The sequence below is a fragment of the Panthera pardus genome, unplaced genomic scaffold (genome assembly GCF_024362965.1).
Source record: "Panthera pardus isolate Hobbes unplaced genomic scaffold, ASM2436296v1 HiC_scaffold_12, whole genome shotgun sequence".
Classification (NCBI taxonomy): domain Eukaryota; kingdom Metazoa; phylum Chordata; class Mammalia; order Carnivora; family Felidae; genus Panthera; species Panthera pardus.
Window position 1 is genome coordinate 66,912,974 of NW_026526677.1, and position 21,434 is coordinate 66,934,407.

General features: G+C 37.4%; 1 protein-coding gene across 28 annotated transcripts in view; it reads right to left on the reverse strand.

Annotated features, from left to right (window-relative positions):
- Positions 1–21,434, reverse strand: part of DLG2 (discs large MAGUK scaffold protein 2) — a 2,072,859-nt gene that overhangs the window by 542,381 nt on the left and 1,509,044 nt on the right. For all 28 annotated transcript variants that reach the window (XM_019450186.2, XM_019450181.2, XM_019450179.2 and 25 more), the window contains one exon: positions 4,647–4,816. In XM_019450186.2, coding sequence (XP_019305731.2) covers positions 4,647–4,816 — 170 coding nt within the window. The remainder of the gene's footprint in view (positions 1–4,646; positions 4,817–21,434) is intronic.

A 21,434-nucleotide genomic window follows, 5' to 3' on the forward strand; every position in this document is an offset into this window, starting at 1 on the left:
CTTTTTTTGTGAATCTCCATTTTCACCCTCTGTGCCAGGAACATAACAAATACTTAATATTCTTTGAATTATTGAAAGACTAATGAAAATATCTAGTTAGCTCTGTATTACACAAACATAATCAAGGCTAGTTAGCCCAGTTAGCAAGAGAGCTAATGCTGACTGTAGAGAGTGCCTACATGCTCAATGAAGGGCAGATAAGGACCTGTGAGCACGTGTCAAATTTTAAATGATCTGGGGTGCCTAGGTGGCTCAGTCAATTAAGCATCCAACTCTTGATTTCGGCTCAGGTCATGATCTCATTGTTTGTGAGATCCAGCCCCGAGTTGTGCTCGTGATGACAGCATTGAGCCTGCTTGTGATTCTCTCTCTTTCTCCCTCTCTCTCTCCCCCTTTCCTGATCTCTCTCTCTCTCTCTCTCTCAAAATAAATAAATAAACTTAAAAAAATGTATGCTGTGGTGCCTGGGTGGCTTAGGCGGTTAAGCATCTGACTTCAGCTCAGGTCATGATCTCGCAGTTTGTGAGTTTAAAACACTTAAAAAAATAAATTTTTAAATGTTCTGGAGCATTTTGGCTCTCCTAGTTAAGTTGAATCATGACACAAGCTCAATAACAGGGCTGATTTCATTTTGCCTTGCATTAAAGTTACTTGAGTTTATGTCTTTTTCTCTCGTGAGAACTTTCTGATTCTTTCATGAATCACATCTGATTCATCTTCGTCTTCCCTTTCCACAGTATGAGTCAAACATTGGTAGAAATTAATTTTAAATACATCATCATTCAAAAGGAAAGAATTATAAGGTGCCAAGTGAAGTTAACATGGCAAAGTATCATCACCTTTAGTGCAGAACCTAATTTAATTATTCCATTTGCTGATTCAGCACTTCCAGTATTTTAGGCATTGGGAAAGGCATTAGGAATTTAAACACTGACTAAAACCATGTCTTTTTTTGTATGTCAGTAAATTTTGTATAGAAAAACAAATCTCCATCAGTGACCTCTGTATGGTGACAGTACAAAAATGTATGAGTGACTCAACATAATTTGAACAGGAACAACAGGCCCACAACCCTCTATCGGGATGTGGCAGAAGTCTGCTTTCTGAGCAGGAAAAGACCTCTCTGACCTCAGCCGTAGCAATCTCTTACTCGGCACATCCCCAAAGGCAAGGGAATTAAAAGCAAAAGTGAATTACTGGGACCTTATGAAGATAAAAAGCTTCTGCACAGCAAAGGAAACAACCAACAAAACTAAAAGGCAACCAACGGAATGGGAAAAGATATTTGCAAATGACACATCGGACAAAGGGCTAGTATCCAAAATCTATAAAGAGCTCATCAAACTCCACACCCGAAAAACAAATAACCCAGTGAAGAAATGGGCAGAAAACATGAATAGACACTTCTCTAAAGAAGACATCCGGATGGCCAACAGGCACATGAAAAGATGTTCAACGTCGCTCCTTATCAGGGAAATACAAATCAAAACCACACTCAGATACCACCTCACGCCAGTCAGAGTGGCCAAAATGAAGAAATCAGGAGACTATAGATGCTGGAGAGGATGTGGAGAAACAGGAACCCTCTTGCACTGTTGGTGGGAAGGCAAATTGGTGCAGCCGCTCTGGAAAGCAGTGTGGAGGTTCCTCAGAAAATTAAAAATAGACCTACCCTATGACCCAGCAATAACACTGCTAGGAATTTATCCAAGGGATACAGGAGTACTGATGCATAGGGGCACCTGTACCCCAATGTTTATAGCGGCACTCTCAACAATAGCCAAATTATGGAAAGAGCCTAAATGTCCATCAACTGATGAATGGATAAAGAAATTGTGGTTTATATACACAATGGAATACTACGTGGCAATGAGAAAAAATGAAATATGGCCTTTTGTAGCAACATGGATGGAACTGGAGAGTGTGATGCTAAGTGAAATAAGCCATACAGAGAAAGACAGATACCATATGGTTTCACTCTTATGTGGATCCTGAGAAACATAACAGAAACCCATGGGGGAGGGGAAGGAAAAAAAAAAAAAAAAGAGGTTAGAGTGGGAGAGAGCCAAAGCATTAGAGACTGTTAAAAACTGAGAACAAACTGAGGGTTGATGGGGGGTGGGAGGGAGGGCAGGGTGGGTGATGGGTATTGAGGAGGGCACCTTTTGGGATGAGCACTGGGTGTTGTATGGAAACCAATTTGACAGTAAATTTCATATATTAAAAAATAAAAAAAAATAAAAAAAATTAAAAAAAAAAAAAAAAAAAGAAGTCTGCTTTCTGGGATGTAAGGTTAGTTCTAATAGTTTCCTGGTTCTCCATGTCTGAGTAAACGAAACCTATCATTCACCTTTGGGTTATTGCCTGGGTATTCTTGGTGGATTATGCTCACCTGTCCCCATTTCCACCTTTCTATGTCCCAGGGCAATTCCTGCCCTACTCCGGGCTCACAGAAGAAAACAATTCAGACTGAGGAAGCCCGCCAGAGGGATTCCTAGTACCAAAGGTAAAGACCCCCAAAATCTGTTCCTGATAAAATTTAAGAGTTTTGGCCATGGATTCCCTAGAACCTTGAACTGCTCTGCTGAGCAGCTGGAGGTCATCTAGTGACTGGGGTAGCAGGAGGCCAGTTAATGGATGCTAATACTTTGCTGAGTGCTTCAAACCGGTATTGGCTTTAGGGCTGTGCTAAATAATTGCTGTTAATTGAATTGTAGAAATACCTACCTGTTACTCATAAATAGTATATATTTTTAATAGAAATAGTGTAATGCTGAAATTATTTATCTTTAAAGCACCTTGCAAATATGATGTTAGTAAATGTGTAGGTTACAAAGTCTTTTCTTTCATACTGTTAGGATGTCCTTGGAACCACAGTAGAGGGGATGGCCATCTTGCCAGCTCAACCCAACGAAAAGCCCCTAGTAGTGTGCCAGAACGAATTGGAGGTCAACCAATCACCAAGCGACAGCACGACCTGATGGGAAAAAGGCCCATCTGGACCTAAATCCGGAACCACTGCAGCTTAAAAACCCCACCCCACCACACCTGGGAGCAACTTCCCTGACTCCTCTCTCTCTCTCTCTCTCTCCCTGAGTCACGGAACCTCACCTGAGACCTTAGTTCCCGATAAAGCTTTTGACTCCTAAAATTTTTTAGCCTCTGACTCTTATCTTTACCCTGCCTTACGCCTGACCCTAACACATACCACCAGACATTGTGGTAAGCAAATGCCTTACTTCCCCCCCCCCCCGATTTAATTATATGATTTTAACGCATTTGAATTTAGCCCAAGAGTGATCTTTATTTTCATTACATTATCAAGCAATTATAGCAAAGGCTGAGGCCATCTGTAGTAAAGCATACTACAAATAGCATGCATTTATATAGGTAATATTTGTTTGGCAGTCAATGTGGGCCAGCCACTATTCTAAATATTTTACATGAAATGGTTCATCTAATCCTCACATTTCTACGGGCAAGTACTATTACTATCTGCATTTTGTAGATGAGAAAATTAAGGCTCAGGTTAAGTGATTTGCTTAAGGTCAAACAACTAGTGAGGTGCTTTGGTAGGTTCTAACCTAGACACTTTGACTCTGCAGGCTACACTCCACCAGCAAGGTTTAGTTAAATGTTAAATTCTCATAAACCCTGTGGGAACGATACTACCATTATGATCCCAATTTAATAATAAGGGGATTGTTCCAACCAATATCACTCTGCTAGTAAGTGGCTGAACCAGGCTTTTACACTCAGTCCCGTCTGATTCTTGGGTTTGAGATCTTAAATACCACCCACCAGTGCCGTTACTTATTTCCTTTTTAATCCCATTTAACATTAGAGATTAAGTAGATTTTAAGGGAAATAGAAATAATTACTCAAATAATATACTAACTATCCAGTCATAATATTCTAAAAATATTTAAAATACTGTTAAGCCAATTATTGGATTTTTATAAAATATTTGAAATACTGTTAAGCTAATATTAAATGTCATCATTCTGAAGAGAACCCAAATGACTGTTCTTAAAAAAAATTAATATAATGATTCATCTCACTGTTTATGTGATTCCCCAGGGTAACTACAGTTATCTCAGGAGATTTGGGAGCCTTTAAAAAAATAAATTTTAACTTACTTTGACTATTTCAAAGATAAAATGTTATGTAGTATTTTTTGGGTATAACACATGAGAGTATTATAAATCAAAACAAATCACAACAGTATTATAAAAATATAATAACTTATTTCAGGATAGACCAGTTTAATCATTACCATTCATATTACTATTTTACTAAATGAAGAGTCACCATTTATATCTTAAAAATTAGAAAAAATTTATATGCCAGCCAAATCATGATGATTCAATAAGATTAAAAATTTATAGAAAAATATAAATGGTTTATCTTTTTAAGGCCATTGCTTATAAGGACATTCCTACATAAATCTGCCCTTTCTTTCTCTGAGTTCATATTAAGCGTATTGATTTCCTTGACCTTCTGTAAAAACCACTATTGCAGGACTTCAAATCTCTAGGTAAGCACTGAATGTCAGAACATAAAAGAAGAGACTACATCATAGGTGGATTATGGCATAAATTTTAGTCAAATGGTGTCATATTGTGAGTCATTTATGTTTTTATTACCTTTAGGTCCTTTGAACAATTTGATTTCCACGACAGTCTCCAGAATGGGGCGTCTTCTACGCACATACAGCCGGACAATAGAGCCCGCTTCTTTGAGGGCTTCCACGGCCTTACTGTGGGAAACCTCTGACACATCGACCTCGTTCACCCGCAAGATACAATCATTGACCCTGAAAGAAAGGGAAAGAGGCAAAAGTTAGGGGTGGCTAGGAGGATTTCTTAAAGCATATTGTCATTGTTAGCTACCCTTAAGAAGTGGGGGAGTGAATTAAGCAATTTTAAAATTTTATATTCAGAAGAAACAATTCAAATGAAATGAAGAACTCCCCAGCCTTCCAGGCATTTCCGAATGGACTGCACTATTGGTCAAACCCCATCTGGGATTCCAGTCCATTGGGACAGGGAGTGCATTGCACATGGTGCAGTGAGAAGGGCACATTTGAAGGCCTCTGTCAGTCATGTAATTATTTTGATTGGTTTTAACTGCATAACTGAGGGTTATGATTGCCGTGGTTCTCAGAACTTACTATGGACTATACAGACATAGCAAATGTAACCTTATAGATTAATTTTTCTTGAACTTTTAATTTGCTAGTTATACAGGCAATATGTAGTCATTTCTGAAAATGTGTAAAATGTAACAATGTAGAAAGAAGAAAATATATACATGACCCGATCACCTAAAACAAAAATGTTAGCTTGCTGGTAAATTATATTCCGGTGTTTTTTCTTTCCCCCTCTAGTTTATAAAGCAGTATTATAGATATTAAAGTTCAAATTTCACAAAATTCAAAGAAAATCTCAGATAATCTTTACTTTAGGTATTTACTTTGAAAACCAAGCATTATGGTAAGTTCTGCACTAAACTCTCCTTTTTGCCATTTTCTCTTGGGAAGGAATAATTTGACTTTTCTATAAAGCTGTCCAATGTTTTATATTTACATGCCCATGGACTTCAAATCTCTTTTATAGTTATGATAATTAGTTTAAATGTTAACAATAGTTAAAAGTGGGAGGCTTGAGACTAGAAAGACTTCCTTCCTTTGTTCTGAATATCCATTCTAGCATTTCCCATCTCACTTTACCATGTTGCTAAGAGTAAAAAATATGGGCCTGCCCTTGCTTGACTTCCCTATCCTGTAACCACCACACATTCAGGTCTCCCTGCAAAGTATACCTGCATTGCATCCAGGTTTCTTCATCTGTACTGTTACCATCCCGGTTGAAGTCAACATCATCTCTCACCAAGATTATTTGTATGGCCTTCTACCTACTCTCCCTGGATCCTCTCTTCTCAATTTTTAATGCATTCTCTACATGGTAGCCAGGGTAAAGCGAACACGATTGGTTGCTTACCAACCTTCCATTCCCATTTCCTTCTTCCCCACAGTGCTTGATGTCTCAGGACATCTATTGCTTAGCAAATAGTTGTTAAAGCAATAAAATAAGAAGCCTAAAGTTCAATTATTAGGCCTTCCATACCCTAAGTTTGTAAACACTGATAATTAGTCTCTCAGCTTCTATGTTCACATCTGTAAATAAATACACTAGTAATATCTACAATAAAGACTTTGGGGGTGATTAAATGAGATAATGTACATGTAAGTCTTTAGCACAGACTATGGTATGTAACCAGCACCTAATAAATGGTTACTGGTAGCACTGAAAATTTTGATTTGTAATATTTTAATTATTAGATCCTTTCCATAAACTTGTAGAATAAGACTTACCATCCACATTATAGAAATGAGAATTGTTCCAAGCGGCTCAAGTTCTTTGTCTAAAGCTGTCAGCAATTTGGGTAGACACTGGATATGATCTGAGGTATTCCTATTTCAAAAGTTGGGCTCTCTCCTCTCAGGATCACATTCACCTAATGTGATGAACAGTTTCATGTATACTGTGCACATCAATTCAAAATTATAACACGGTAGTGAAAATATGTAAAAAGTATGGGAAGAATTTTTCTATCATTTTTTCCCATAACTCTTCTATATGTGTTTGGGGAACTGAGTTATAGAGACTCTTGTCTCAATGAGAACCCTGATTAACCCCAAAATTCTGAGGTGTAACATTGCACTTATTAAGATTCAGTCATGTCATTTCATCATAACAGATGCTATGGCTTTAATAGGTTTGCACATACATTTCCTCTCTGCCAAAAAAAAAAAAAAAGGAAAAAAGGAAAATTACCAATTAAAATAGTTTTGAGAATGTAGGCAACATGGGTGCCAGCCGCCCTACAGCAGCTGGTCCTTTGAGAGTGGATAATTTTGTCATCTCATGATAATGCAAACACACAGTGTTTACCATCATCCTATGCTCAGAATATTAATCGTATCTTAAAACACTGCTTTCCATAGGAGGGAGGGGCTGGCATTTAAAAAAAATTCTGGATGCTCTATCTATTCAAACTGTACTAAATTTTTCCTTTCGTATATAGTGGAATCCTTAATTGTCAATTGCTGGGGTGAGGAAATCATAGCCTAAATTAGATGTTTTTTTTCCTGAACATGTGGAGGAAGTAGGCAACTTTAGTGCAGTGAAAAGAGCATCAGAGTAGCCTTCAGAACACTTGGATTTGAGTCCCAGCTGGGTGAGCATGGTCAAGTCGCTTCATCTCTTTGAACCTCAGTCTCCATGAAAAGAAAGTAAGTGTGCCCAGAGTTAATGGGTAGAGTAACCAGACAGACAATGCACATGGGCGTATGTGTGACCTGTAGTATACAGTACACATGAGAGCTGCCGCTATTGATCAGTGAGTCAAAGATGCTGTGCTCAAGGACTTACTGAAAGGTGAACAAGATGGATATGGAAATTTTTTAGAGAGAGGGCCTGCTATGTGCCATATCATTCTAGTCACTTCATTTATTTACTGGTACTTAACCCCAACCACTTATGAAATATTGATTCTCATTTTACAGACAATGAAATTTACTGACAAGGTCACAGTGTTGTTGAGGGCAGGGACATCATTCCCAACCTGGTTTTCCCCTTTTCTGAAGCCTATGCTGATACCAAGTTCCCAGAATTTATTGTTGTAAATTAAAAACAAAAAACAAAAAACAAAAAAACCCCAAAAAGTGTGTGAGGGGCAGAGTTTATATATTCAAATTCTCAAAATAGAGAGGAATGAATATCAAGGAAAACTAGGGCACCCAACTTCCCTTCTTCCCCATCATTTGAAATAGCATCTGGCTAAAGAGTCATAGCTATTTAAAATTAATTTGCTTTTACTACTAGTAGATAACCTTTGTGAGTAAAGCCACCACTTGTATTCATTTTGAAACATACATATATCATTAACTTCAAATTCAAGTAATGCTTTGTCCAAATAAAAAGTACAGCTTTTATCACATTTCTGGTATGTGTTAGACAACATTTCCTCCCCACTCTACTCATGTAAATGAGTTGATGGTTTCATTTTTTCAGCGCTTGTTGTTTCAAATATAAGTCTACAATATTCATTTCGTGAAATGAAACTGTCCAAGATTGAAAGGCTAATTTTAATATTTTTCCTGTCTCATTTTCTTTAGAATTCTGGTGCATATCCTTGCAGAAAATGTCTTAGAAATAAACAGAACATTTCATCATTAACATGTCAACAGAATCACACCTAAATTTCCATTAAGCAATTAAGTATTCTGGAATATGACATAGGATCACTGAAAAGCAAACTAATACCTGACAAATTATGTTCCAGTTTAAGGATACAACTGAAATAACATGTGTTACTTACTCTTTCATGGGTATTAAAATGATGTTCTGTTGTAAAATGAGCTTAGTGACTTTATACATTTGTTTTAGAATGTCATTTCCTTAACAATGATCACCAAATGCTTGTGTTAAAAGTAAAAATTCCTGTTCATTATGCATTTAAAAATGCTGAAAGGAAAGATGACTTTTTAGCTCTTGTTCCTTGTGGATGTAGATAGAGATTAAAGATTTTTTTTTAATGTTTATTTATTTGTTTTTGAAAGAGAGAGTGTGAGTGGGGGAGGGGCAGAGAGAGAGAGGGAGGATCCAAAGCTGGCTCCTGTGTTGCAGACACAAAGCCTGATGCAGGGCTCCATGTAGGGCTCAAACTCATGAACTGTGAGATCATGACCTGATCAAGTCAGATGCTTAACCAACTGAGCCACCCAGGTGCACCAAGATTACTGATGTTTTAAAAAGCATATTTCTACTTTTGTGTTTCTTCCCAAGTTCTATAATGGACATATATCACAGCAGAGAATCTATGAGCAATGGGCTTGGGGGCCTTGCCACACTCTGATCCACCTGGGTCATGTCCCAGCTCTAGAACTTAGGAGCTATGTGGCTTTGGGCAAGTCACATGACATCTCAAAGGCTCAATTTCTTCATCTGGAAACAGGGATAATAAGATTGCTACATGGATTTAGATGAATAGTACTGTGAAATAGTACGGCGCCTGACAAACAGTAAGGTATTATACTCATAAAAAAGGGATAAGCGATTTGCCTAAGAAACGTAAGAAGTGATTATAGTGGAGGAAAGAAGCTACAAAAGGTAGAGGAAGGGACAGAACTACAGTCAAGATACTGAAAATGTTTTTGAAAATTTTTACGAGAAAGGGAGGAAGAAATAAGATGAATGGGGTTTGGGGGGATGAAAAATGTGAAACAAACGGTTTTCAGTAAGTCTTATTTTATGAAATTTAATGTAATTCCCCTTTAATTTTAGTCCTCAGCTGCCCCCAAGAAAATAGTTGTTTTGATACAACCTATATCTTTATGGAAACTGTGGTGAAAGCTTCTAAAGATCAGCACTTGGCAGATTTCCCACCACCTTGTGCCTCTCTGTCCTTGCTCCACTCCACACATCTAATGATACCCAGTCATACACAGACCCTCGCAAGACTTGATTCAAAAGTATGTTTTAAGTCACAGAGTCTGAAACTTAACTTTGCAGCAGTTATTTTTTTTAAGTGTATTTTGAGGGAGAGAGAGTGTGCACACACATGAGTGGGGGTGGTGGGGTGGGGGACAGGGAGAGAGAAAGAGAAAGAGAGAGAGAGAGAGGGAGAGAGAAAGAATCCCAAGCAGGTTCTGCACTGTCATTGAGGAGCCTGACTTGGGGCTCGAACTCAGGAAACGTGAGATCATGACCTGAGTCAAAATTGAGTTGTAAACTTAACCAGCTGAGCCACCCCAGTTCCCCAGCTATTGGTTTTTAAGGGGTATTACTGACTTGGCTTATTCTTTAGTGTCTCCACTTACTATTACCTTTTTTGGTCTAATAGATAAATTAATTACAGACCAAAGGGCCACACCATGAAGGAACCTGATCAATGTTTAATGTGTTGAAGGAAATATAATAAAACACTATCAAATGGAGAACACTAGCTAGGGAACTATACTATATGCACCTAAAGAGGACAATTGATCACTTAAACTCAGAATCTGTTTAAAAGGGACGACTCCATAGATTTCATGTAAACTATAAGGAAACCAGAAAAGCTCTGAAGGTTAAGGCAACAAAAAGGTCTTATTTTTCTTTTATTCCTAGAATCATTAAAGGTAGGTTAAAAACAAAATAATACTCAAAACTTTACTTTAAAAAAGACAGGAACTTTATGCCAGCAAAAAGAAAAATAAATACACACACACACACACACACACACACACACACACACACACACACACACACACCCAGGCTGATCTGAATGGCTTCAAATCATTATGACCTTTCCTGAATTTACTTAGTTGTATCTGTCTGCTCTCCTCCTGCACCCTTTTATGAAGTGCACATGAGTGCTTGCTGAAAATCCTAAAAATCCACCATCAACTAAAATTAATGAAATTTCTCACCTTAAAAATTCAACTATTGGGGTGTCTGGGTGGTTCAGTTGGTTAATCAACTGACTCTTGATTTTGGCACAGGTCATGATCTCACGGTTTGTGGGTTTGAGCCCCATGTTGGGCTCTGTGTTGAAAGCCTGGAGCCTGCTTCAGATTCTCTCTCTCTTTCTCTCTCTCTCTCTCTTGCTCTCCCTCTCTCTCTTTCCCTCCCCCCTCTCTCCAGCCCTCCCTCTCATGCTCTCTCTCTCTCTCTCAAAAATAAATAAATGTTAAAATATTAACCTATTATATTGACCTCAGTAGGTGCTATTAGTCCATTATAACTGAGAATAAAGAAATAAAAATCAGTTTATTTTAATAGTTTTCCAGGAAAGGAAAAGGATTAGTGTTTCAGAAGCATCAGCTATGTGCCAATGTGGTAATATCTGTTGGTAGTTTTTCTCCAACAAATATCCACATGGTTGCAAAAGTGTTAAGTTCATGTAGCTTGGATCATGGATCACTTGTCAGGTTTGGCCAGTTCCTCTTTTGGGGAATTTGGAACTGAAACCATGAGATTCAGATTTTATCTGAATAGAAAACAATAGTAGCCTGAGAGTTTAACATTGGGCAGCATTTTCTCCCATGTTGACTGAAATGGCAAAAGCTTGTCTGCAAGAAGATGGAGAATAAAGCAGATGTATGGACAGAAGCAAGGGCTTCAGACAGTTGGAGGGATCCTCCTGGGCTTCCCCACGATACTTCTGTCCATGGATGTCCTTCCCAGGGCTTTGTTGTCCAATTCATCCTGGAATCTGAGAAGATGCTTCATGTGTCTTTCAAATTCATTCCCCTTTTGAATTAAGTTAGTTCAGGTGGATGTGCACTACCTGCCAACAAAAATTTCTAATATAGACAGACTTTGTGACCAGCGCTTAACATGCATTATCTCTTTTAGCTGTTCCCTATTTTCTTTTTGTTTTTATTATTTTATTATTTTTTTCTTTTTTGAGAGGGGGTGGTAGAGAGAGAGAAAGAGAGAGAGGGAAAGTGGGGGAGGGGCAGAGAGAGAGAGGGAGAGAGAGAGAGAGGGAGAGAAAGTGGGGGAGGGGCAGACAGAGAGGGAGAGCGAATCTTAAAAACGCTTGAGACAGGGCTCAATCTCACGACCAACTTGTGAAATCATGACCTGAGCCAAAACTAAGAGTCAGACACTTAACTGACTGAGTCCCCCAGGTGCCCGCCTATTTTCTTTTCAATACTTAACTCAAGCTCATCTTATATTCTGGGAAGTCATCCCTGGCTCACTTGGCTGGTCCAGTGTCCCTCCACAAGTTGCCAGTGCAACATATTAATAGGGTTAGCAGATTTAGCAAATAAAGAGTATAAAAGATCTCGTTAAATTTGGCTTTGAGATAAAACAATAATATTATTCAGAAAAACAAACACTTTTTTTTAGTGTAAGTATGTTCTATACCATGTTTGAGACTTACTAAAAGTTACTAGTATTTGATACTCAAATTTAACTGGGTATACTGTATTTGTAAAAATACAGTATTTATAAAAGCACTGAACTATGCTTATATATATGCTTATATATTTTACAACATAGATTGAAACTCAAACAGGTTTATAGTAACAGTAAGTCATGTCTAAATAATCTCAAAGGTCATGCACTCTATTGTCCACATTTTTCTGGTTTGTTAAAAAAAATTTTGGGACTGGTTTAAGAATGAATCCCAACTATTGACTGGCCATAAGTGGGGTCAAGGATCATACTGGCAAGCAGAAAAGCCAAGTAAAATCAAAATCTAGATCAATGGTTCTTAAACTTTGTTATGCATTAGTTATGTGGAGAGCTTGTTAAACCACAGATTTCTGGGCTCCACCCTGAGTCTGTGATTCAATAGGTCTGGAGTAGGAGAGAGGATTTGGGTTTCTAACAAAGTTCTAGGTGATGCTGGCCATGCTGGCCTGGGACCATACTCTGAATACCACTGTACTAGGTTTTGAGGGGTTACTCACTTGGCTTATATGCAGTTCATTCTAAAATGAACAGGAATATTCAATTTTATATAGACCAAATTGACTGCGGTAAAAGTCCTGAGCTGAATCTGGACCCAATCCCCTCAGTGTTGCAGCTTTTCGTTCTCTGGAATGAAGTTTCTGAGGGAATTTGGGCCAGGAGACCTCAGCTGCCACACTGTGTGTCTGTGCAATATGTAAGCCATTTTCCAGCCCTCATTTTATATCTATTGGTCTTTCCCTCTTTTCCTCCAGCAAAGACCAAGTGATAGCCACTTCATTCTACATTTTAAAAATAGGTTTTCTGTTCTTGTCTCTAATTCTGGGTGAGAGTAACTCAGGTTTATGATGCATAGAAGCCATCCCCTACAGTGAATGTACTGTTTTTCTCTATTTGCCACTTCATTTCCCTTATATAAAATGTTTGCAGGATTCTCTGCAGCTGTCATCTGGGAAAGAGCAGAGCTTTACACAATGGGAAAAGAAATTGGCTATTTCAACATCAGTGATTGGTCTTTTTCGGCACTTTCCCAGAAAACCAGAGAGGCCAGCAACAAATCTTGAGCCAGGTAACTTAGTGAGCAAACATGGAAAAGAGGCATGAAATGGGAATTTCAAAAGGAAAAGATCGTAGGACTGGAGACCACTCAGACCAATAATCCGCCTACAGACAAAAGTGCACGTCGATTTTCGTGAAATGAGGTCCTGGTACCTCCCATCTGGATCACTACAGTAGCTTCCTAGCTGTTTTTCCCAGTTGCCAGGTTAAGTAGTCCCCTTCCACTTCATCCTGACACACAAGCCCAGCTTCAACTTTTTAAAGCATCTCTATCATCATTTCTTCTCCCTCGAAATTCAACATCAATCAATCAAAGTTACTTAACCCATATAAAATAAAAACCACTTATCTTTGCATTACTAATGTCTGGCACACAGTTATCACTTACAAACAAATGAACATCATTGAAAGGATTCTAACTCTGACCCCTCTTCAATCCCATTCTAGCTAATTCTTATGGGCATTGTTCTGAGAACATAAGGAGCTCATTCCTTGCTTCTGCATTTTATTTCATGATACTTTCTTCCTCGCGAAGACCTAATCAAGACCAAACTCATTCAAGGACAAGCTCATAATCCATAGCTTCATAAAATGTTTCCTAATCACTCAAATCCTCATTGCGCATATTGCTGAAAGTGTAAATACATGATAGATTCTTATTAAAGAGCTACAGATTGACTTGGTACCCCCCCCCCCCCCACAGAACCTAAAGCAAGTATACACATTAGGAAATATATTTTTAAACGTTAGATTTGATTTCCTGTTTTCCTCTACTCAAACCTGTTCCAATCCCAGAAGTTGATATGAATCAACTTATATGAACTTCATAATTATACATCTCATTCTAATTAGATGGGGTTTAATGATATTGATGATAATTTCAGTGAAAAGTTGAGAACTACAAAAAACATGGTATTTTGGGAAGAATATTGAGTTATAAATCAGATGTGAATTCTAATCCTGATTCTGCCACTTTCCAGTTAAGTAAGTCATTTCCCACCCCCCACCCCCACTCTCGTTTCAGTTGGGTTCAGTGATGCTACAATTCTCTTTTGGCTTGGCTTCTATAAATCTAGGTTCAAGGTCAGCTCATCCTGGCATCTATCTCTACTTGCAAGTCTGGAGTTCATGTCCAAATGGAGAGGAATGACAAATTATCCTCATCTTTTCCCAACAAACGACTCTGTATGTCATTTTTATTCTCTATCAAGGTAAATTATGCCATCACCAAAAGTGGGAAGTTCTGCTGTCTTAACCACACATCCAATATGTCACTTTTTGTTTGTTTATTTAAGGTTTTTCTCTTTATCTTCAGTTATCCTATCTAAGATTTGGCCCTTATTGTTAATCACCAGATTCTGGGGGAAAAAATCAACTAGTCTTCTTTCCAGATTTGCTCCCATAATCCATCTTCCAGTTTATTGACAGAATGGTGTTACTGAAAACACACCTGATTGCTTTATTCTATTTATTAGTCTTTAATTGCCCTCCATTCCCCACAGATTTTCAAATATTTTGAAAATCAAAGCAAAGAGGCCCTTTCTTCAAATGAAATCTTACTAAGTAGCCATATAATGTATACTTAAGCTTTTTGTATGTAACAAAAGCAGTTTCTGTAACTTCTGCATTGGGAAGGGATAGGTATCAAGTGCAGCTTGATGAAAGGCCCTCATTTGTTACCTCTCAGAGGTCTCTGAGGAATCCAGAGTCAGGGTACTGTATATGATTGAGCTAGTTAGTACTGAGAGAAATCCAGGGGAAGCCCTTTGTTCAAGTCAAGTGAGTGCCCTGGTGCTGGTCTGGGTCTGCTAAAGCGGGTATTTTTTTTCCTAATTTACATAAAGGCTTCCTGTGGGCCAGGGGTAGTGCTACTCCTGGAACTCTGTGAAACATAAATTGAGTCCACCTGCCTTTTTGGATAAAGCCCAAAGACCTTCACATAACAAACAGGTCTTTCTACAGTCTGGTTTCTATTCACCTACTCAGCACTGTCTGTTGTATCATTAATAGTTTCTTCAAACATCATGCAAGTTCATAGTTCAGGACTGTCCATCTGCCTGAATAGGCAACTTCAGACTTTACATTTGTCTGAAAACCTTACCCATTCTAAGACTAATGCCAATTCTGAAGCAGCTTTATGGTTTAAGAGGGAATATAGAAAAACAAGCTATTAAATTTCAGTATGTTAAGTGCTATGGCAACAGCAACAGAGGATGCTGGAGGGGCACATAATGAGAGAACATTATCTGGTGTAGGGAGGCCAAGGAAAACTTCTTGGAGCAACTGAGGTAGGTGAGACCTGAAGGCCAAATAGAAGTTAGCCAGGTGAATAGAGAGAGATGTGTTCCTGGAATAGCTTAGTGGCTAGTGAGTTGAGGAGCACACATGGAGTCTTGAAGGCCTCATAAAGCATGCTTAGGAACTGGACTTGAACCTAAAGGCAATGAAAGCCGTTGTAGTGCTTAGCTAGAATAGTGTTCTAGAACAATTTCTCCAGGTACAGTGTGGAGATTATGGAGACTTGATTATATTTTGGAGATGGAGTTGGGGTAGAATAAAGCAAGGATTGTTTTAAGATGCTATTGTATAATCCTGATAAAGTTATGGTGGCCTGGATTAAACCAGTAGCAGAGGCAATCAGGATAGAGCTAAGAGAAGAGATGAGAGGGCTATTTCAAACCTACTAAGCATGCTGATGGGTTGGATGAGGGAGGTAAGGAAAAGGAGGAAGTGTTTTATTTAAACTTTTATCTCTAACTATAAATCATGAGTCACTTGAGGAGAGTAATTCTATCTTAAATTCATTTTTATAACTTTAGTATCTAGCATTGTGCCTGGCACAGAGCTGGCAGTGAATATATGTTTGATAAATAAATGAATGAATTTTAAAATCGGGGAAGTTAGTCAATGACATCTTTGCTGCCAGTATCCATACTTTTCCTCATCCTTTCCAGTGACCTTGTCCCATGAGAATGCTGTGTCTTATGTCCTCTTGTTTCTCCTCTATAAATATAATCAACTGAAATATAATCACTGTAAGAAACAAGCTATCATTCACAAGCATATTTGCATTAAAAAAAGAACTCTGGCAAGAGGGCAAGATACAAACAAATAAAAAAAAGCAAGTAATCAAAGATAAAATCTCAAATATTAGTTGAGAGATGTAATATAATATGCACAAACATGCACGTTCATTCAACACTTACCGAGCATCTGCTACATAGGGCCAGGTATTGTGCAGGCACTAAGGACACAGTGGTGAATGAGAAAGGTATGGATGGCCCGTGACATGGGCGTGGAGAGAAGGAGACTGACAAGGAAACCCTAAATCACATCACAAGGACAACAGTCTGTATCTCTTAAATACAAGACTAGTTCTAGCTTAACTATGTCTTCCAAAATTTAGGGTTGAAGTTTTAATTTCAAGTTTTTGTTTACTATTCTTTTTAAAAAATATTTTTAATGTTTATTTATTATTTTGAGAGAGAGAGAGAGAGACAGACAGAGAGAAAGAGAGAGAATGAGCAGGGGAGGCACAGAGAGAGAGAGGGAGACACAGAATCTGAAGCAGGCTCCAGTCTCTTAGCTGTCAGCATAGAATTGGACATGGGGCTCGAACTCACCCACCATGAGATCATGACCTGACCAGAAGTCAGATGCTTTACTTACTGTGCCACCCAGGTGCCCTGCTATTCTTATGATTATTATAATTCTTGGAGCTTAATTGATGGAATGAGGAGAATTGAACCCTAAGCAAGAATTCAAGTACATTATGTGGCAAACTGCTTGCAGTCTTGCCCCTTGTTTTGAACTGCTCTTCACTTACCATGAACATAAAAGCTGTGCCTTGATGTTCCCCCATGGGGTGTGTGCAGTAACTTATGAACCAGTTGATGTTCTATATACTACTACTTACACAGAGCAAATATACATTATCTGATGGTAAGTGATTTTGGCAGTTTATAAGATGCATAAAATATTTAAGAGGAAATTGTCAGGATCTTTAAAGATTCTTAAAACTGTAAATATTAAATCTCACAGTGAGTAAATTCATTGTTAAAAAGAAACAATTTTCAGCATTTGTACAGTTCAATAACAAATAAGATACATGTCTAACTTAATTCATTTGTTTTCTTATCTATTAGATTTCTCCCCACTAGAACACAAGCTCTAGGAATGAAGAACTCTGGTCTCTACTGTTCTCTTTTTTATCACCAGTGGCTGGCATTGCCCCTCACACAATAAGCCTCCACTATCCACTCAGTTTTCCTTGTTCCTTTTCTCTCCTCACCTCTAACTCCAATCCGTCAGTAGAATCAATCTAACTCCAAAATAGATCCCAACTTACCCTTGTCTCTACATTTCCACTACTACTACCCAGTCCAAGTCACCACCACTTCTACCTGGACATATTAGCTCACTGGTTCTACTCCTGTTCTTTAGAATATGTTCTCTACATAGAAGCCAGAGTAGCTGACTTTTAAATTTAGATCAGATGCTATCACTCACCCCTTGCTTAAGCCCTCCAACCTCTTCTTATATCCTGTAAAATAAAATCCAAACCCCTTACCTGTCTTACATGCCTTACCTGGCTCCCATTTCTTCCTGTGCTCTCATCTTTTCCCTGGCTCCACCTTGTCCCCTTCACTCTAGCCACACTGATTCTATTTTATTTATTTATTTATTTATTTATTTATTTATTTATTTATTTAAGTATGTGCTTAGCTTAACTCTGCCTTGGGACACTTGATCTTAGTGTTCCTTCAACTTTGAAAGTCTTGCCTCATAGTTGCTTGGATAGCTCCTTTTTGTCATTAAGATCTTAAGTGCCATCTTCTTAGAGAAGCCTTCATTGAGCACCCAATCTAAAGTAGCCACGTAGTACTCATTCTACATCACTCTGCTTTAGTCTTTTCATAGCACTTATTACTTGTGATATTTTGTATATTTATTTATTTTCTGCCCAACAGACAAAAATGTAAGTTCCTTAGAACAGGAACCTTGTCTTGTTGACCATTTTATTCTTAATGCTTAGGACAGTGCCAAGCCCTAGCAGTCACTCAAAAAATAGTTGAATAACAAATAAATTAATGAAGGGATGAATGAATAAACAGTAGTTCTACCTAACTTGGATTGGGTTTGTCAACAATAAAATATGTATAATCTTGCTATCCAGATTTGAACTCTAGCTCAAAGACCTTCTTAAATTCAAACCCATAATTATCAGAATTATTTAGTACTGGCAAAGGCTATGAGCAATTTTCTATACAGCACATAATGCTAAATTGCTCAGAGGTAGTAATTTTTGAGGGTAGATGATTAGTGATGCTGTTTTTGACCTTTTCTAAGTTGCAATAATCAGCTGTTATTGTTTATATGATTTCATAATACCCATACCCCTCATCTCTTCCTAGGATAAATCATATTTCATAAAGTAAATTCAAATTAATTTTGTGATGAAAACTAATGACACATTTTCAGACTGGTATTATTCTGTGATCCCATAAACCAGAAATAGCACTCCCTGATTTAATGGTTGAATTGGTATGTTTGCAAATGGTATGCTTAGTCCTTATACTTGTTCTCAACTATGAAGGTCAAACTCAGAGGCTTGGGATGGCAACCAGAAGGGCTAAGGGCACCGAGTAGGGTACCTTTGCTGGCAGATATCTTCTCTCTTTCAGTAAGTGGGTTTCATTTGAATTCATAATTTTCTCTTTGAAAATACAAGTAAACCAACTGCTATTTATCATTATGCATGACTCTCCATGCAGAAAATGGGACTTATTTTAGAGCACAGGAAGACTAGGGGACTCTATGAGGGGTAATTTTATGGAAGAATTTATTGAAGGAGACCATAGCCACCAGGGCAGCAGAGAAGAGGAGCTTCCAGAAGATGAAGGAGACCAGAAAGAGACTTAAAAGCAAAACTACGCATTTTCTGGGACTCCTATGACAACAGATGTAGTAACCTCCAGAAACAGTGTTTATAAAACACTTCAACAATATTACCTGTTTTTATTCTTAAAGCCTGGAAATATGCCATGCAAATATTTCTACATTTTCAAGTGGAAAAGCTAAGGCTTAGGCAAGTTAAGTAACCTTACTCAAATTCACACAGTAGATAAAATATGGAAATAAAAATTATACATTCATCTTATGGCTGCTGGTCTTATTTCCTTGCTATTTATCACTCCTGTTTATGCTGCTGTCACTTGGTCCTTCTGTTACAACTGTCTGGCAAAACTCCAATCCTGATTGAACCCAACCCTCCATCTCCCTCATTGCCTCTTCCAGAGAAGCTGAACACTGAAGTGCTGAAGAAAATCAATGAATTACATGAATCACTATACCTTCATGATTTCCAAACACCCTGGTCAGCTTGCTATCCCTTGTTGTGTAATGATCATCCCCGACTGTTTTTTTTTCTCTTCTGTCACTTCCAGCACCTAAGTTTGTTTGATACTTCCAAGAGAGAAAAAGAAACTATCTGATGAAAAGTTCCTCAATTTATGATTCCGAATTTACCTGCTTTACTACATGCAAGGCCATGTTCTTCTGTTTCTTCCTATTACAGTGGAGAAAGTTCCTTTCTGATACCAAAGGTCCATCAACTCACTTGTTTTTTTTAAAGATCTCACCTGATCATTTAATCTCTTTATATCCTGTATCCTTAAACCCTATCTCTATATCTAACCCATTCTCTGAACATTCAAAATGTTTTGGTATCTCTTATCTTTTGAAAATGTTTTCATGAACTTGATATCTTGGCTACTCTCCTCTTTCCTCTTTACAAACCAAATTTATTAAATGAGCTGTTTACATATATTCTCTATTTCTTCCTTCCCATTCTTTCTTTATTCTCATTCTTTCTTTATTCAAATCTAGTCTCCTTGCAATGCCCTTACCAAGAAAAACAGAAAATATTCCTACTAAATTCACAAGTCATCTGTTTTTGGCCAAATGTAATACAATCTCTTTAGTCCTGATTTTAGTTGATCTTACACCAGTGTTGAAGCCAGTTGCTTACTCCTTCCTTAAAATATCTTCTCCTGTTTTCTGTGACCCTCCTGCTTATTTCCCTGCCTCTCTGATCACCCCTTTTTACATCCTCATTTTAGTTCTCTTCCAATCTATAGGTTTGTATACATGGAAAACAAAAGTAAAAACATAATTATGCTCTGTTTTGCATGCTTTAAGTTGATATCTATTTTTTCATCATAAGTTTAAATAATAGCAAATGATTTAATTTCTGGCCTATTTTGAATTGTAAACTTTTATTTTCAACTGTGACATCATTACTTCAAATTTATATACTGGATTGTAAATATATACTAATTTGAAATCCATGATCACAAATTTAAAATATAAATTTATATGCACTTTTGGAGAAGTTGTACATTTTCTTTCTTTTTTCCCCCTTGAACTGATGCTTTCATTTCACGTCCCTCAAATTTTATCCTATTATATTCTATGTTAGAACATCTTATGTGGATCACCCTAACATACTTATATAAAACAAAAATGCATGCACACATATAAATCCTATGTTTTTTTCAAACTTCTTGTGATATAAGCCTCTAAATGTTAAAAAAAATTCTGAGTTTATAATGATAATTATTAATAATAAACAATTGATGAAAATAACCTAAATAAAGGGGCTCCTGGATGGCTCAGTTGTTTGAATGTCTAATTCCTGATTGTGGCTCAGGTCACGATCCCAGCATCATGGGATCGAGCCCCTCATTGGGCTCCACATTGAACATGGAGCCTGCTTGAGATTGTCTCTGTCTCCCTCGCCTCTTGTGTGTTCTCACTCTAAAATAAAATAGTAACAACAACAACAACAACAACAACAACAACAACAACAACAACAAGTAAAGAAAATAACCAAAATAGATTCTGAAGTTTCAATGTACAAATCTAAAACTGATAAAAATGCAATTGTACTTGGGATTCATTTCTTGATGGAGTAAATGAAGCACTTTAAAATTACCTCATGTTTCCATTGATGAATATAAATTAATGGTAGAATAAGACAAGATTCAGTTTTCCTATTTTTCATTTCTAAGAATTTAAGTGCTGAGAAAAACTTGCTCACAAAAACAAGTAGATGGGAATGGAATGAGAACTTTGAATTCCTTTCAAGTAAAATACCTCAAATCCCTTAATATATCATTAAAACTATTTTAATAATCTGTCAGATAACAATCCCTTTCAATTTCATTAAGAGAAAAAAATGGGAAACCACATACCTTACATAATTAATGACCCAATTATTAACTTCATTGATTAAAGTCATTGATTTCCTCATCCTGAGCAACAATATTTCAGACTGTTTCTTTATATCTAGCAGTAAAATAATACTGTTAAATTAGTAGTGAAATAGTACTAAATAGTAAA